Source organism: Heloderma suspectum, chromosome 14, assembly GCF_057233095.1.
Source record: "Heloderma suspectum isolate Gila_16-S chromosome 14, 16-S_ref, whole genome shotgun sequence".
Classification (NCBI taxonomy): domain Eukaryota; kingdom Metazoa; phylum Chordata; class Lepidosauria; order Squamata; family Helodermatidae; genus Heloderma; species Heloderma suspectum.
The window spans coordinates 19,040,111-19,059,154 of NC_139471.1; the positions used below are offsets into that span (position 1 = coordinate 19,040,111).

Here is a 19,044-nt window from a genome sequence, read left to right on the forward strand (position 1 = left end):
ACATGACCATTAACCTGAAAAAAGCCCGTCTGTGAAATAGATCCGGGGTCCTGAGAAATAGATTCAGGGTCGGGGCTCCATTGGCCAGGATGTAGTAACAGCCCTGGTTACAAATAGGGATGTGAGAATCAGCAAAACTCAAGCTCACCGAAGTTCTCCGAATTTTATCTCCAAGCTCATTCCCACTCCCATATCAGATTATGAGCTTTGTGTTTTCTTTTCCCATGAAAATCCATGTGTATTTCTGTACACATTTTTTCAAACGGACGCATCCTTTGTGCACATCCTTGAAATGTGTGCATTCTTCTCCCATTGATTAAAGCGAATTTGTACATTTTCCAAAAGTACGCAGTTTCTCATGTGTGTTTTTCAAACGTACACATGGTGTAGAACTGATAGGGGGGGTCTGTGAATCACACTGCAAGCTCAGAAATGTACTGACTTCAACCACATATTGCGTCCCAGTCTTCAGTCCAGAAGGTACTAACAGGGTAAATCCTGATCAAAAATGAACTGAAACTAATTTCTCGCGTATCCCTAGTTACAAGTATGCAGGAGTGCTTTTGTTTTCCTCTGTGAAATGTTGGGGAATATGCTGTTGAGCTGTGCCACCTGTTTGTTACTCTTGATCAGCCTCAACAAAGTTCCACCAGCCTCACACAGGACCACCAGAAATCCTGATCCACTCCCGTCTTACCCGTCAAACGGTCACATCTCACAGAATGGTTACTGCACTGGCACGGTTCACAGCTGGTTCCGTTGAACCTGGAGTACCCCTCTTGGCACTGGGCACATTTCAGACCTGTTGCTCCAGCTTTACACTGACATCTTCCAGAGCTGTTCGAAAACAAAACACAGAAGCGGTAAAGGAAGAATCACAGAGGCTCTCTCCAAAGCGAGTTTATTTCAGTGAGTGAAATTGGGCAGCGGGGAGAGAAACGGTGGTTCACAGCCGTTGTTTTGCTGGCAATGACATGGGGCAGTATCCAACAGTGACATTCCACAAACTCAAATAGCGCTAGGGGAGCTCTGCTGAATCTTTCCACTACACATGTGGTTGCCCATTATGCTTGCACCACTGGCTGTGCAAGCTGTTGCACACCGGTTGCGCAACCGGTGCAAAGCAGTTGCACAGCGGGTTGCACCACGGGCGCAAACAGTTGCGTAATCGGTTGCACAAGCAGAATGCCCAACCAGTTGCCCAACCAGTTGCACAATGGCTTGCACAAGACTTAAGTGCAATGGGTTGCGCAAGGCATCGCACGAGCATAACGCACAACTGCTTCTGCAACTGCACTTGCACAAACGTAACTTGACGTGGATTCTCCTCTTGCACATTGTTCAGAGCCTAGTTCCCACTAGTGGAACATCATGGTTGTCATGGTTTCTCTACCCCTCCCCGCAGCGTGGTTCTGCTACCCACACCCACCCCATGATGGTGTGAATGCGCCCAATGTGTGGGCAGAACACTTCTTGAGTGTAACTGAGAAAGAAGCTCAATTCAGGTGAATCCCACTGAAACCACTAGGACTTCCACTCCAAACCCACGCATGTCTAATCTAAAGGAAATCCCATTTTGAACAGGGCTTACTTCCAAGTAAGTGGGTACAGGATTGTGGCCTAAATGGTTCACTAAGGACATGTTTCCACTGAGTTGTAGAAATGTGAATTTGGAAATCTCTTCCCCATTCTTAGGCAAACCTTGAGTCTTTGCGCCCCTTGATTTTAGGCTTTTCAGCTGGTGCATAGCAGGAAAGGAAGTTATTAAACTTTTTAAAAGGGAATCGGGTGCTGGAAAGTTCTGATTTAATGCCTCTCTGGCAGGATGTTCAACTTGATACATATGGCTCCAAGCCATAGCCCGGGTACACACAAGAATTAAATCTTTCAGTGAAGGCAGAAAGCTTTGCCTCTGGTCAATGCATCTATAGAATAAAGCTCATTACAACATCCCCTTTCAGAGCTCCATATAGTAAAGACTCCTGGATGCTTTTCCAAGAAAAGGTCAACAATTAAAATGCACCCAAACCACACACAGACACAGACACAGTGCTGTTAGAAGGCAGAATATGCCTATTTTCAAAAAGAAGGGGGGGGGGAAGGCCGACAAATTTTTCTTTTGAAAACTGAGAACTGAACTCCCATTCCAAGTGTAAACCAAAAGTGCCCTTTTATTTGTAAACTCTTTTTTCTCCAACTTTAGAGAGCTATTTTATTAAGATTAGATATACGTCGGAGCTCCACCTATTTACGAACAATCGTCCCAATGTTCTGTTCCCTGTCCCTGATAAAGTGCCTGGTGAGGGTGTACCAGCAACCTCCACCCTGGAATTTTTTTTTTTTTTTTGGGGGGGGGGATCTACAGCTTGCTTTAGGCACCAATTAAAGACTCATCTCTTCAGGCCTTCCCTGAGAGAGTGTGCTGCCTGGTTTGTTAATTACAGTGTGGTACCGGTTCTAAGGTTTTTCTTAATGTTTTATATAAATGTTTTACCCAGATTTTATATGCAGCTGCAGTTTGGAGTTGGGATGACTTTCTAACGGTCAAATTGGAGAACCTTTGAAACAGATTCCTTAGAAAACTTTTGATTTTGCCTCCTGGCAGTCCCGCTGCCTTGGTTTAGATAGAGGTTGGTCTTCCCTCCATTAGAGCTCGTATCCACTGTGGCTTGATGAATTACTGGAGAACTCTAAAAGAATCTTCTGTCCGGGTTTTGCCTATATTATGTCATGAACAGCTGTTAAATTGTAAACTCTGGAGCTCAAGATATCATAATGTACTACAATCCTGTTTCACCTGTTTCCTGCATTGAGCAGGGGGTTGGACTCAGTGGTCTTATAGGCCCCTTCCAACCCTACTCTTCTATGATTCTATGACTTCAGTTGATGCATTTTCTACTCTGAACTCAAAAGAGAGGCTTCATGAATGTATCTTTGGTCACAGTATTTCCCTGGACAGACAGGCTATTGATCACTCAAAACTTTCAAAATGGTACAGGTTTTACAAATATGACCACGAAAGAGCTGCCTATTGGACAAAGCTTACTTTCCAAAAACTTAGGCAAGCTTTTATGGCTCTTCATTTTCAAACTATACCAACAGCAATGACAGACGGCAGATATTTTCACATTCCTCTGGCTCAACGTTTATGGATCTGCGATGCTGCAGAGACTGAAGATCTAGCACATTATTTCCTGTCCTGCTCCTGCCCTTTATACTCTGAAACAAGGTCTCAATTTCTGGGTTTTATTTTGTCTGATCTGCACTGTGACACTGTTCCAGAAAGATTGTCTATCTTGTGTGTGATACAGATCCCAGCATAACTCACAAGGTCTCTGACTCTGCTTTGGCAGCATCGAAAATTCGTGCAAAATTCATTTCTAACAATGCAGTTGACTGTTTGGGGGATGCCTTGTTTTAATGGTCTTTTAGCTGTTTTAACTTTCAGATCATGATTATTCATTTACATGTGGAAGTAAATACATATAGTATTTTAAATACATTTAAATGTATTTTAAATAATATACCATGAATGTTTTAGTTTTAACCATTTTAGATTTTTGGCCTGATGTTGTATCTGCCCTAATATGTTTTAATTGTTTAGGGCGCAATCCTATGGCTGCTAGTCAGTGGCTAGACAGCCATAGGATATGTCGGCTTCCAGGAACCAACCTCCCACCCGCCCCACGCTGCCTCACAGGAAGCTCGGAACGGCCCCGCACTCCATGCTCGGAAGAGGAGCGCAGCACAGCCAAAACAGGGCGTTCTGGGGGGCGTTCTGGAGGCAGGGAAGGTGGAAATGCCAGTACGACACATCCCATGTATCGTCCGGCAGCCGCTTCCACCGCTCTGCCATCCTGGGGCTAGACAGCCAAAATTGGCTGTCTAGCCACAAATGCAGGGCAGGAGAAGCACGGAGGGAATGATCCCCTCCGCACTTCTCCTCCCCTGCATTGGATAGGCAGTCGCCTCCGAGTTTGGGGGGGGGGCGCCTATCCCCATAGGATTGCGCCCTTACTTGTTTTGTATATGTGAACGGCCTACGGCCCACCACTAAATAAATGGATTGTATTGTATAAATATTTGAGCAATTATTGTATATTTTAATTGCATTTTAATGTGTATCATAATGTATTCTAATGCACATCATAATGTGCTTTAATACATATCATAATGTATTTAATTCTCCTGTAATCCAGAGATTTTTTTAAAAAATATGGTCAGCAGTATACAAATCTATTAAGAGAGCAATCCTGTGACCTCTGGACAGAGTCTGGGAGGGCATAGGATAGTTCAGATTCCTGGATCAGAGGTCTCGGAGCCAGGAATCTGAGTTCCTCTCCCCTTCCCCTCGCAGCCAGCGTGGAGAGAACCATGCTGACTGCCTCTACGAGGTAACAAAGGCAACTTTGGAGACGAGGGGACGGGGGCATGCCAGTAGGTGGGGAGGGGGCTGGGGAAGCCGGCGTCCTTCCCTCCCCCTCCACAGAGCCCCAGCTAGACGGGCGAAAAAATCACCTCTTCCACTCCTCCCGCTCAGTATTGGATGGCCGTAAGCCTCCGAGTTTGGAGGCTTACAACCATCCCAATAGCATTGTTCAATCCATCAATCAATCAATCTATGTTTGTTTGTTTGTTTGTTTGGGAGGTGCTGCCAGCAAAAGACATCAAGATAGGCTCAATGGAGCCTGACCTGGTGTAAGGCTGCTTCATTTGGGACACCCACGAACTGTAGCATGCGACCTTTCCAGAGCTGGGTTCCAGGAAACAGGGACTGCCATACACGCGTGCGCGTGCACGCACACACACACACACAGAGGAGACTTCTTCTCTCAGACTCAAGGAGCCGGGTGACAGGGGAAACCCACTGCCAGAGTTCCCATGGCTCCTCTCTCTACATCTCCCTCCTCTTTCCTCGTGCGCTCTCCTACATGTGTGTGTGTGTGTGGGGGGGAGTTTTTGGCAAGGTGGGTCTGCCACTGAACCCCCACACCCTGGAATATGTCTTCTCTCCCTTCCCCTCACATCAGCTACATGTTGCCTTCACACTGTTGTCTCCAGAGGCACCATCAAGGAGCAAGCCAGAAGTCGGGGCTGAGAAACAACCAAGGATACAGGAACACACCGGAGCTCAGAAAGACGTTGCTTGAGCAAGGCTCCGTCGCAACAGGAAGCTCTTTTATACTCCTTCCTGTCCAGGAGGCTCCAATGGCCAGCTGGGTGGGCGGAGTCAATCCAGGGCCCAAAGGTACTTCAGTGAGGAGGCTGCCACCTGTCCACAGCTCTCGGCCTTTCGAATCAGAACTGTGGTGAAGACTGGGGCGTAAATGCATCAGTCGTGCCACACACCCCGATGTCACCCAGATGAAAGTAGGGCTATGGTTGCATCCACCCTATTCTCGAACTGAAGACTGTCGCCCGAGCTCTCCTGTTCCTGTTTTGCGCTGCCACAGGCTTCACACTCCCTGCTTTGTTCTGTATTAATTGACCCTGCAGTGGGCTGTCTCCAAAAGATTCAAAAACCAAGACACTGCTTGTCCCTTTGGTTAAAAGCTATATTTGAAAGGCAGGGGGGACGGAGGCCTATATAAGTTGTCTGTAAATATTTGATTACCATGCAAAATAGGAGAGGGACCACAGAGCACAGCACTAGAGAAACTGCTTTGCACACAGAAAGCCACAGGTTAAGCCTTTAGCAGCGCCCGTTTAAAAGGACTAGGGAGCAGCGTCCGGGAAAGACTTCTGCCCAAAACCTCAGAGAGAGTTTGCTGTAGACAATAGTGGAGTAGATGGAGAAATTATCTGGCTGGTATAAGGCAGCTTCCTAATATACCACAACAACTCCTACGTGCAAAAAGGCAGACTGACTTGGATTCCTGCATTTAGCAGGGGGTTGGACTTGATGGCCTTGTAGGCCCCTTCCAACCCTACTATTCTATGATTCTACTGTGCACTGATGCCTTCGCGTTCATGCACACACGATTACATGCGAATGCGTTAGAAACAAGATGCATTTCCCCCTTTAAACCGGTAGAGTTGGTGGCCCTGATGTCAACAGGGCGGTGAATCCGCCCCGGGTTTCAGTCAAACCAGTCAGAAGCACCTTGGATACTTCCTTTAGAGTTCTGACTGGAACCCAGAGCGGATCACCGCCCCACTGACATCACAGCCACCAGCCACTGGCTCCAAACAGCCAGATATTTAACCATTAAAACCTGGGGGTATGGGGAGGAGCGAGCCCCGAAGAACGACAACCCTAGAGGGCAGCATGGGGGATAGCCTGATGAAAACGTTGACCCAACGTGCAGTGGCTGTGTCAAGGTGAATCCTGTGCTAAGAGTCATTAAAAAAGGAATTGAAAATAAAATGGCCAGTATTATAATGGCTTTCTACAAATCTGTGGTGTGCACACAGAATACCATGTAGAGCTCTGGTTGGCAGACTTCAAAAATTATATTGTAGAGTTGAAAAAGGTCCAGAAAAGGACACCCAGAAAAATCAGGGGGCATGAGCAATGCTCCAATGAAGAAAGATTGCCATATTCAAGACTATTTAGTTTTGGGGGGAAAAGGTGATTAACGGAGAACATGACAGAAGTGCATAAAATGATGCACTGTGTGGGAAAAGTGGATGGAGATAAGTTTTTCTCCCATATTAGAACCTCAAGTCATCCCATGAAGCGGAATGGTGGAGATTCAGGGCAAAGCACATAGTTCCGCTATGACATTTGCTACTATGAATTCACTACTGAGGTCATCCCATGAAGCGGAATGGTGGAGATTCAGGGCAAAGGAAGGACTCCTTTAGACAGCACATAGTTCCGCTATGACATTCGCTACTATGAATTCACTACTGAGGTCATCCCATGAAGCGGAATGGTGGAGATTCAGGGCAAAGGAAGGACTCCTTTAGACAGCACATAGTTCTGCTATGACATTCAGTACTATGAATTCACTACTGAGGTCATCCCATGAAGCGGAATGGTGGAGATTCAGGGCAAAGGAAGGACTCCTTTAGACAGCACATAGTTCCGCTATGACATTCGCTACTATGAATTCACTACTGAGGTCATCCCATGAAGCGGAATGGTGGAGATTCAGGGCAAAGGAAGGACTCCTTTAGACAGCACATAGTTCTGCTATGACATTCAGTACTATGAATTCACTACTGAGATCATCCCATGAAGCGGAATGGTGGAGATTCAGGGCAAAGGAAGGACTCCTTTAGACAGCACATAGTTCTGCTATGACATTCAGTACTATGAATTCACTACTGAGATCATCCCATGAAGTGGAATGGTGGAGATTCAGGGCAAAGGAAGGACTCCTTTAGACAGCACATAGTTCCACTATGACATTCGCTACTATGAATTCACTACTGAGGTCATCCCATGAAGCGGAATGGTGGGGATTCAGGGCAAAGGAAGGACTCCTTTAGACAGCACATAGTCGCGCTATGAAATTCACTACTACAAGATGTGGCAATGGCAGTACCTTAAACATCTTTAGGGCACAAGGCTACAGAACTGACATGTGCAAGTTAGAGGGCTCTGATCTCAGAACCCTCCATGAATGCCAAGTCCTGTGAGCAAGAGCCAGGCAGGGGAGAAGGAGGAGCAGAGGCCTTTACAGCCTCTCCGTCCCCTGTTTTGCATTTGGACCTAGGCAGGCTTCTGAGACCATCTCCATCACCTACCTGTCTGTGGGCAGGGGCAGGATCTGAGGGGCTTGTGAATCAGGTATATCCACGTCCTCTCCTCCCCACCCACAGTCCCGCCCTCAAAATGTCATGACACCGACATGGGGGAAGCTTTCCGTGGCTGCTGGGAGAAGGGGGTGGGGGGAGTCCACGTGGAGATTCCCCCCCCCAAATAAGCTGAAGCTCTGTCTATAGCCTTGGAAAGGTAAATCCCTAGTATCCCATGGCCCCTCGGACAATATCTAGGGACAAAAGGATTGCTCTCTTAGGCTGGAATCCTGTGCACTATGCCGTTGTTGCTCGGAAGCCCCTGAACTCGGTGACTTCCGAGATTCCTATGTCCTTGGCAGGTTGGGAGGATGCTGGAGGTGATCTTTACCACCCCATCCTCTGATCTCCTTTATTTTCACTAGACGGGCTTTTTGGCCCATCTAGCAAGGGCACTTTGGAGGGGGAGGGAAGGACGCTGAAGGAGGCTCAGGATAAATCGCATCCTGGGTTCACTGGTCTCCTCCCCACCCCTCAGAATGCCCCCTTTCCTCCTCCTCAAAGGTTGATTTTCCAAACTCGGAGGGGCAGCTGTCGTGATTCTTTTGCTCATGAGTGGGTGGGGGCGGATCTCTGACTCCCCCTTCTGACGCTGGAGTGCTGTCGCTGACCTCAGAAGCGTTTTTCTCTTGCCCAGAGACCTCAGGATGGCTCTCTTAAAAGCTGCATTCATGGAGGATAAGGCTATCAATGGCTACTAGTCCTGATGGCTATATATTACCTCTAGGATCTGGGGCAGTATGCATCTGAATACCAGTTGCTGGGGTACACAAGCCTGAAAGTCCTCTTGCGCTCATGCCCTTCTCGTGGGCTTCCCATTGGGGCATCTGGTCAGCTACTGTGGGAACAGAATCCCAGACTAGAGAGGCCTTTGGGGTGATCCAGCATGTTCTCATGGACTCGGATGTCTGAACCAGGCCATTTTTTTATCCTTAACCAGGAAGCAGACAAAAGAAAGCAAAGAGAGATAACCCGTTCCTTATGAAAGGAGAAGCAAAAGTAAAATACCCTCGACAAAGAGCAAACCACATCGGGTGAACTTCAGAAACTAAATCCACTTTCTGCAGCACCTCTGGATGGTTTCCTCCCATTTTTTTTTCTCCTGCTTCATGGGCTTCTTAATACTGCAAGAAGGGTGGGGGCTGTTTCATGACAAATCCGTCATGAAACCTCTGCAGGAAGAAAGGGGCTTCCCGTTGCGTTCAGAGATGCACACTTTTGCACAAAAGCTATTGCTTAGATCAGACTTCCTCAGCCTGGTGCCCCTGTGTTGGACTACAGAGCCCATCATTCCCACCCAGCCTGGCTTTTGTAGTCCAACAAAACTGGAAGTCACCAGGTTGGGGAAGGCTGCCGAAAGAAAAAGAAAGAAAGAAAGAAAGAAAGAAAGAAAGAAAGAAAGAAAGAAAGAAAGAAAGAAAGACACTATTATTTTTCTCTCTCGGAAAGATTTTAAAAACCTATCCAATAAAGTTTAATGTCTGAAACAGATTTTTTTCCCAGCCATACAAAATGGTTCAACAAGCCCACAGAGAAGTGACTGTACAAGATGGTTCCATGGGGACATCTCACTACATATATTCACCAACCTTTAAATTGAGTTTTAATGAAAACATCCTAACCTATATGTTGATTTTCAGGTTGGTTAATCTGGACATTAGGAGACAGGGAAATCAAGACAGCAGAAATACCTATTAGCAAAATGTTTCAGTTTCATAGACTTCCCTCCCTGGGCTCAGCTTGGCTATTTGAAACCATCTGAATTTAATAACACCTACTGTGTTCTGAGGAACTCCCGCCGCCCCGCCGCCACACATCTCTGTAGCCAGCGCCCCCCAACATCATGCAATACCAGCAAAGACCCTTTTATGGGGGAAGAGGGAAGAAAAAGAGCAGCTTTATTCCCAGAAAACACTGGGGCATTGTCCATGCAACATTCCTCGCTTTATGCCAGTGGATGGAATCCATCTGCGTGAAATCTGTCGAAGGAGCCGAAACACTCAAGAACTCTGAAGAGGCGTTCTGTGAAATGTCAAAATGCCAAGCGTGGCTCGTCAGCATTGCAGGCCTTCACAATACTGTCCTACCATTCTGGACACAGGCCAACAAGCCGGCTATCCTCAAATGGCTTACGCCGACGGCAGCATATGAGTTTTCTACGGACAGGACTCCCAGCCGCTCATTTCTGGATCATCAAATGTGAGGCGAGAAGAAGACAAATCTTGCATTGCCTACACATAATTAACTATGGAACTCACTACCACAAGAAGTAGTGATGGCCACCCATTTGGATGCCTTTAGAAGGGGATTGAACAAATTCCTGGAGGAGAAGGCTATCAATGGCTACTAGTCCTGATGGCCCTATGCTACCTCCAGTATCAGAGGCAGTGTGCCTATGTACACCAGTTGCTGGGGAACGTGGGCAGGAGGGTGTTGCAACACTCATATCCTGCTTGTAAGTTTCCTGTGGGCAGCTGGTTGGCCACTGTGTGAACAGAATGCGGGACTAGATGGACCCTTGGTCTGATCCAGCAGGGCTCTTCTTATGGTCTTATGTAGCCAGTGTAGTGTAGTGGTGAGAGTGACGGACTGGGAGCCGGGAGATCCGGGTTCTAGTCCCCACTTGGCCATGGAAGCTCACTGGGTGACTTTGGGCCAGTCACAGACTCTCAGCCCAACCCACCTCACAGGGTTGTTGTTGTGAGGATACAACGGTGAGGAGGAGGAGAATGTAAGCCGCCTTGAGTTCCTTGCGAGAGGGAGAAAGGCGGGGTATAAATGCAATAAATAAATAAATAAATGTACACAGCAGCACCCCGCAACTCAATTAAAGGCACTTTAAATCAAGTCAGCACTTGAGTTGTAATTGATTCATCCATCGATTGCATTTGCCTACGGGTCAAGCAATATCTCCGCAGCAAGAAGCAGACTTGATTCATCTTGAGATGAGGCTTTCATGGGCCATAGTAACAGGCATCACCTTAGAATTCCTGCCTATGAGAGAGAGATTAGGCTTCTTCTAAAGATGGTATTTGCCATCTACAGCGTTGATAACCACTTATATTTTGTTAGTATTACTATTATTACTATTATTATTATTAACAATATTAATACTAAATAATAATATATTATTAATAATATATTAATATATTAATAATATATTAATAATAATAATAATGTTCTCCAATTAATTTAGAACAGCTTTTTAAGCAATTAAAACATTTTAAATGGTTAATTGATTAAACACTGCAGCCCTGTCTTTAAGAGTCTCATATACCAGAGCTGCATATGCTCCCTCTTATCTTTTGGGGACAAATTAGATGAGACAACGGAAACGTATGATCAGATCTCCTGCACCCTTTTTATTTTATGCATTCAATATATTTATATTCCACCTTTCCTCCAAGGAGCCCAAGGTGGGGTACATGATCCTCCCCCTCTCCATTTTATCCTTACAACAACCCTGTGAGGTAGGTTAGGCTGAGAGTAAGTGAGCTTCATGGCCGAGCGGGGACTAGAACCCAGGTCTCCCATGCCCCAGTCCAGTAGTCTGGGCTCTCCAAATTCAACCTCAAAAATCTGAGCTTACATACTGCTGCCAGGACTCAGGGATTAGAGCTGCAGGGCCAGAGAAGGGGAGAATGGGTAACCCTATCCATTTGCACTATTTTCCCTGCCGTTCCCCAAACTGGTACCCTCCAGGGCTTAGATCCAGATTTAAGCTGGATGAATCCTGCTGGCCTGGCGGGAGTGGATGTCCCTGTTCAGTCCTTCCCACGGCAACCCCTCCAACCTCCTGAAAATGCTACCCAGGAAGTCAGGAGAAGGGAGTGCTGAATGGGGAGAGCTGTACTGTGGGGGGAGGAGTCCCCAAAATTTAGGCAGAGGGACCTTCCATGAGCAGAGCCCTTCCTCTGGCGTAAGGCAGATCCTGGATCCAACCCCAGATGTTGCTGGACTGCAACTCCCCTCCGCCTCAACCAGCATGGCCAATGGTTAGGGATGATGGGACTTGTATCCCAAAACATCTGGAGGGCACCAGGTTGGGCGAGGGTGATTTTCCCCAGCCTAACTTGCCCCTCCCATCACCTCCTGCCACTGCTTTTAAACTTAAGCCAACAAAGTTGCAGGAGTCCTGACCGTTTGCGTTGGGGGACTGGGGCTGGGTGTGCGTGCATCGGCCATTCTGCGCTCCTGTCCATGCATGGCCGCGACTTCCGGTACCTGTCTCTCCCTGAAAATTAGAAGTCGGCTTTTGCCTGTGATTTTCTAATAGCAACTGAGCCTTCATTCATCATCATGAGAATCATGATGAGAACCATGATGAGAATCACATGCTGGGAACTCCGCCAAGGCCCATTTGGGATGCTTTGGCTGCTCTTACATTGAAGGCCCTGAGTAAGACGCTCGATTCCTTTGCAGACTCCACACATCTGGAGGGCACCAGGTTGGGGAAGGCTGATCTAGTCATCACTCTTCATGCTGACTTTCCGCACCACATTATATCAAATAGAAGAGAAGGTGGATAGGGAGACATTTTTCTCCCTCTTTCATAATACATCCCATGAAGGTGAAGATCCCATGAAGCCCATCAATTCAGGATGGATCAAAGGAAGCCCTTCTTCACACAGTGCAGGGTCAAACTACGGAATTTGCAACCACAAGACGTAGTGATGGCCACCCATCTGGATGGCTTTCCAAGGGCGTTGGACAAATTTCTGGAGGAGAAGGCTATCCATGGCTTCTAGTCCTCATGGCTATACGCTACCTCCAGTATCAGAGGCAGTATGCTGGGGAACATGGGCGGGAGGGTGCTCTTGCACTCCTGTCCTGCTTGTGAGTTTCCTGTGGGCAGCTGGTTGGCCACTGTGTGAACAGAATGCTGGACTAGATGGACCCTTGGCCCGATCCAGCAGGGCTCTTCTTATGGTCTTATAAACTGCCTCGACTAGAAAGGCAGGACACAGAAATATTGAAAACATATATATATATATATATATATATATATATATATATACACATATAAATATACATATATATATATATATATATATATACACACATATATATATATATACACACACACACACACACACACACACACAAATACACACACACACACTGATAAGGGCAGAAGCCAAAACATTTTGCTCTAAATATATTTTCAAATGACTCTCTTAGTCTACCTTTCCTAGATATTTTAACTTAAGAGTGACTGCATCCCTCGTAGATCCACGACTACTTGTTGCTTTGCTGTTGTGCCCCTTTAGAGAAAGGTGTGAAGTGATACAACAGCAAAGGAAAAAAATTGCAAACTAAACAATAAAATATAAGATCTCTTGATATCTATTTAACATCACAGATACTGATGCGGACAGAAGATGAAACGTTTAGCTCTAAATATATTTTGAAACTATTCTGTTGATAGTCTACCATAAATAAATGTGCAATGAATTTGCAAAGGCCTTTGTGCTATGGACAAATCATGAACAAAGAAACGTATGTGTAATGAGTCGTTAATTAAAATTATTGTTAATTAAAACCATGGCTGTTCAACCTGCCAATGGAGGCTGGTGGCTCTGATTTCGGTGGGGCTGTGCATCCATTCTGGGTTTCAGTCAGAACCAGCTCAGACTCCAGAGGAGCTATCTCAGGTGCTGGACCTATTTTAAGGATAGGGTTCAGCACCTTGGATCACTCCCTTAGAGTTCTGGCTGGTTGTGTCTGGAACCCGGAGCGGATTCACCGTCCCACCGAAATTGGAGCCACCCGCCTCCAGGGCAACCTGCTCTTACAAACTGAAATCTGCAGGCAGCTTTTTAAGGTTGCAGTGCAGCGTTCTCCTTTTCAAGATTCATCATCATCATCCTCAAATTTATATGTCGCTTTCCCACAAAAGGTGCCCGAAGCGGCTGACAACACAACAGGAATAGAAGAACAAGAAAGCACACCAATACATCCTAATAAACAACCCAAACAGTTCATTTCACTAATGCTAACATTTCAAAGTAATTACAAACGAGGCGAAATCAGCCACTGCAACACATGATCGGTTCTTATTGATCAGTAATGTGTAAACCAGAGCCAAATACACTAAACCTTTCCTATGCATTGAGGCTTTAATAGACACTGCGAACTGCAAACAGCTACCCCAAGAATGCAACGTGCAGACATAGTACCCAGAGTTCTTACAGCCTGCAGCAGCTGATTTCTCTCGGGCTGGTGATGCAGTTCTCAAAGTTCCAGCAGAGACAAGAGTGGCATGTTTAGTCTTTTCCCCTGGTAGTCTGGGCGTTTCTGCTGCTTCTGGAGGCCTGTGGTGGCTGCAGATATATTCCAGCCATCCAGTGATCCGTCTCCTCCACACTATTCGCGCCTTCCTTGGTTTTCTGTTTTCTCCTTCCATTGAGCCATTCCCTGCATCCTCAGTCCTCCCCTGGGCTGGTTTGGGGTGCTTTCCCTCCCTTAGGGTTTCCCCCCGCCCTGAATATTTTTGTCCTTCTGCAAACCTTGAGGTCCCTCCAAGCCTCCTGATCTGTCTCTCTCATGCATGGATGGTGCCTTTTTGGCTACATGAAGATCCATACTCGGAGAAGGAGTTCACTGTTAGTATATGGCGTTGACCTATATGTACGTCTGAGAGCACGTGTGTGAGAGGCAGAATTGATTTCGCCACTGGGGAAAACAGGATGTTTTCCCCAGCACACATCAGTGCTTTTCTTTTAATCAATTTTTGAACGTAATCAATTTTGGAACGTAATCAATTTTTGAAATTTAAAGTGGATTGTGTGTGTGTGTGTGTTTTTCATACAGTTGTGTGAAATGTCTCTATTTTTAAAAAATCAGTTTGGGGCATGATCCACACTTCCCCATAGACACTTGCTGGGCGTAAAAGGGGTTGTCATAAGGGTCAATGGCGTTCTCTTCCCTCCCCCTTTCTGTCTGTCCTAGGCCTGATGGGCCCTTCGATGTGTGCAAAGAGAAGCAAATAGAAAACCATTAATTTCCCAAGTGCTCTTCCTGTCGCTAAGCACATATAACTGAGGGTCATGAAAAACATGCATGGGCCGTGTGATCAAAGCTTTGGGATAATGCTCTACCGAAGTTCTACAAAAGCCTCTACTTAGTTGCAAACTGATACGTTTTGCTGTAGCGGCCAATTAGTATGTGCTCCTTCTCAGGAAATGTATGGATTACAAAATGGGAAACTGGATTGAAATCAATAGTTTCAATCGGTAGTCTTCTTTTTCTCGGAGATTCAAATCTCCTTGATTTAAATCAATCCACTCTGGAAGAAACATAAACCGTTCGGCAAGATTTGCAAAACAACATGGCCGGCACCAGAAGGCCGGAAGAATAAGCAAATATCTTGGCAAAGACAATTATGGAAAGAGCTTGGACCAAGATGTGTCGTTTACTACTCTGAGATGCAATCGATAGTGGGGCCATGTGGAACTTTACCGTGGTTGTTTATTTATGTGAGTTTCAAGATTGCTTTAAATGCTGTTGACCTTGGTTTGTTTGCCGCCTTGAGTTGCCTTTTAAGAAAATAGACGTGATATAAGCTCTTTAAATACATACATACATACATACATACATACATACATACACTAAGAGGAGAGAGACAGCATTTGCAAATCACTTTGGTCAAGAAACAGACATGACATCCAGGCACAATATTTGCAGAGTAGAGGATGTGTTAATAATGCGATTAAAAATGGTTCAGATGTCACTCCCCCCCCCCAAAACGATGGTCCCTGCATTCTCATCTCTGCTGCTGTCTCGCATTTCCTAGTTTATTCTAACGAATTTGCCATGTTGCCCAGATCGTTGGCAAGATGTGTTTTCTGCCGATCATCCAGGAGTTATCTAAACCAGGGATGAACAGAAGGTAGATATGGATCTACTGGTAAATCTCTGGATGGTCTGCAAGGATTTATGACTCCCAATTATTTAACAATAGCAGCAGCAAAATGTCTCACCTCCCACCCTAAATTATTCCACTGAAATGAAGAAAGCTTACACTAAATAGGAGTGGATTTTTCTGTTGGCAGATTGCGAGCTCCATTCAGTTCTAGTGCTCATTCCTAGGCTCAGAATTCTTTGGGCAGTATCCAACGCTGTTGGTCCACATACGCTATTCACTTACCACTAATGCAAGCAGCCTCTAGCGGTATGCCTAATGCATAAGCTGGCATGAGAGGATTCCCTAGAAAACGCATTGCACCAGCTTACGCTATTGGATACCACTAGGGGTTGCTTACGCTAGTGGTACAGCAATAGCGTAAGCAGACCAGCAGTACTGGATACTGCCCTTTAATTCAGAGGGCCTGTTCCCACATAACAACAAGCCACAGCACACCCCTGCAAGCCCTGCCGTGGCTTGCATTTTAAAAATAGCCAGTGTGCAACAAGAAACCCCGCGAGTAAATTAAGCCATGGCGACTTGTCATGACATGTGAACCAGAACTAAGTGTATGTCTTTTGCACCTGTGGATCTCGGGGTTTTAGTAAGAAAGGAAAAGAAAAGAAAAGAAAAGATAAGAAAAGAAAAGAAAAGAAAAGAAAAGAAAAGATGCCATACACTATGTTCAGCATCTAAGGCCCTCGTCCGAGTCCCTCCTCCAAGGGAAGTGCGGAAGGCAGCAACAAGGGAGAGGGCCTTCTCAGTGGTGGCCCCCATCTGTGGAACAAGTTCCCAGATGTGGTCCGCCTGGTGCCAACATTATCATCTTTCGGCACCAAGTTAAGACCTACCTCTTTTCCCAGGCATTTGGCAGAACATGATGAGTTTTAATCAGTCCTGGATGTGTCTTTAGTTATGTCTGATAGCTCAATGTTGTTTTTAATTATATGTCATTTTGTATATTGTCTGTGTACTTTTCTGTGCTTTTTTGTAAATGGCTTTGACAGTTTTTGCAGTCAGGGCCAGAAATATTGGAACAAGGATAACTGTTTTAGCAGTTGGCCTCTGTACACCACCACATGGAATTTGAAAGGAAACACACCCAGATGGGAGTGGTCAGGGCTTTCAGCTGTTATTCAAGGGGTTTGACAAAAGTGGGGCACTAACCATTCAGGAAGGACAGCCAGTGGCAGACACACACACCCATAGTTGGTGGCTCATAAGTAACGGAACAAACCAACATCATTTCAAACTTAAGGATCGCCTTTAATACCTGGATGAAAATCCTTTGCAGTCAATGACTGCCTGAAGTCTGGAGCCCATGGACATGACCAAATGCTGAGTTTCCTCCCTCGAGATGCTTTGCCAGGCCTTTACTGCAGCTGCCTTCAGCTGCTGCTTGTTTGTGGGCCTGTCTGCCTTCAGTCTTGTCTTCAGTAAGTGAAAAGCATGCTCTGTTGGGTTGAGATCAGGTGACTGACTTGGCCATTGAAGAACATCCCACTTCTTTGCCTGGAGAAACTCTTGGGTAGCTTTTGCTGTATGTTTTAAGTCATTATCCATCTGCAATATGAAGCGGCGCCCTATCAGTTTGGCAGCATTCAGCTGACTCTGAGCAGAAAGCTTAGCTCTTTATGCTTCAGAATTCATCCTGCTGCTTTTATCAGCAGTCAGTCATCAATAAACACCAGTGACCCGGTTCCATTGGCAGCCATACATGCCCACGCCATAACACTGCCTCCACCATGTTTGACAGATGATGTGGTAGGCTTTGGATCATGAGCTGTTCCTTTCCTTCTCCATACTTTTCTCTTCCCATCATTCTGGTACAAGTTAATCTTGGTTTCATCAGTCCAAAGAATCTTACTCCAGAACTGGGCAGGCTTTTTTAGGTGTTTGCTGGCAAAGGCTAATCTGGCCTTTCAGCTCTTGAGCGTTGCCAGTGGTTTGCACCTTGTTCTGAAGCCTCTGTATTTACATTCATAAAGCCATCTCTTGACTGTAGATGTTGACAATGACATGCCTACCTCCGCAAGAGCATTCTTGACCTGGCTAGATGTTGTGAAAGGGTTCCTCTTCACCATGAGCAGAATTCTGCGGTCATCCACTTTAGTTGTCTTCCGTGGTCTTCCAGGCCTTTTCCTGTTGCTGAGCTTGCCAGTTAATTCCTTCTTTTCCAGGATGTTCCAAAGTGTTGTGTTGGCCGCCTCCCACTGTTTTTGCTATCTCTCTGATGGGTTTATGTTGTTTCCTCGGCCTAATGATGGCCTCCTTCACTCGCATGGACACCTCTTTGGACCTCATGTTGGGAGTTCCAGTGAACAGCTACCAAATGCAAATGTAGCACTCAGAACCACCTCCAGGCCTTTTCTCTGCTTTATTGGTCATGGGGTACCCAGGAAACAGGCCACACCTGGCCATGCGGCTGCTTGCCAGCCATTCGTTCCATGACTTATGAGCCACCAACAATGGGTTTATGTGTATGCCACTGGCTGTCCTTCCTGGATGGTTAGTGCCCCACTTTTGTCACAGCCCTTGAATGACAGCTGAAAGTCCTGACTTCGCTCCCATCTGGGTGTGTTTCCTTCCAACTTCAATGTGGTGGTGTACAGAGGCCAAGTGTCAAAACAGTTATCCTTGTTCCAATATTTCTGGCCCTGACTGTATATTGTATTTAATGTTTTAACTTTTGTAGACTGCCCAGAGAGCTTCAGCTATGGGGCGGTATAGAAATGCTAATGCTAATAATAACAATAGAAAGTAGATCCTGCAAGCCTGAAGTCTGCTCACTCCTGATCTAAACCAAACTTTTAATGACAACCTACTAAACCTCCTACTGAACTCCCCTGTTTTCTCTCCCTCTTTCCTGTTGTGCTGAGCTACTCCCTCCTTCCTCTTCCCTCAATCGTGTCTTCTGTGGGTGTCACTGAAGGCCAAACAAGTTGCAACATTAATTGCATCTTCTTTTTTGCTACGCCAATAACAGTTGAGGGCAAGCCTGGGTAGACTCAGAACTGTGTGGAGATGTTCAACTTTCATTTTCTATCTGCCAGGGTTCTGACAAAAATCTCCTCGTGAAACCTACTATTTGCATTTCAAGGGAAGCTTGAAAGACAGGGAGAGAATGAGTTAAACTTTTAAATTTGCTCTAATTGTATAATTCCCACATATTGCAGAATATAGTTCTCTCAGGCACAGAGATCTGATTTTTAAAAAAATATTATTATTATTATTATTATTATTATTATTATTATTAGCATCAGCTAATGAGTGGTACAGAAATGTGGACTAGAAATGAATAAGGTTATTTTTAGTACACGTTTCCTGCCCCAGTGTATTTCGCTGGCATGTGTGTGTGTGCCGTCCAGAAAGGACAGCATTCACGCGTATTG

The 19,044-nt window shown here is 45.8% G+C and overlaps 1 protein-coding gene across 1 annotated transcript in view; it reads right to left on the reverse strand.

Annotated features, from left to right (window-relative positions):
* MEGF9 (multiple EGF like domains 9) overlaps positions 1-19,044 on the reverse strand; it is a 98,879-nt gene that overhangs the window by 15,220 nt on the left and 64,615 nt on the right. The window contains exon 3 of the mRNA XM_084821440.1: positions 698-837. Within this exon, the coding sequence (XP_084677566.1) occupies positions 698-837 (140 nt within the window). The remainder of the gene's footprint in view (positions 1-697; positions 838-19,044) is intronic.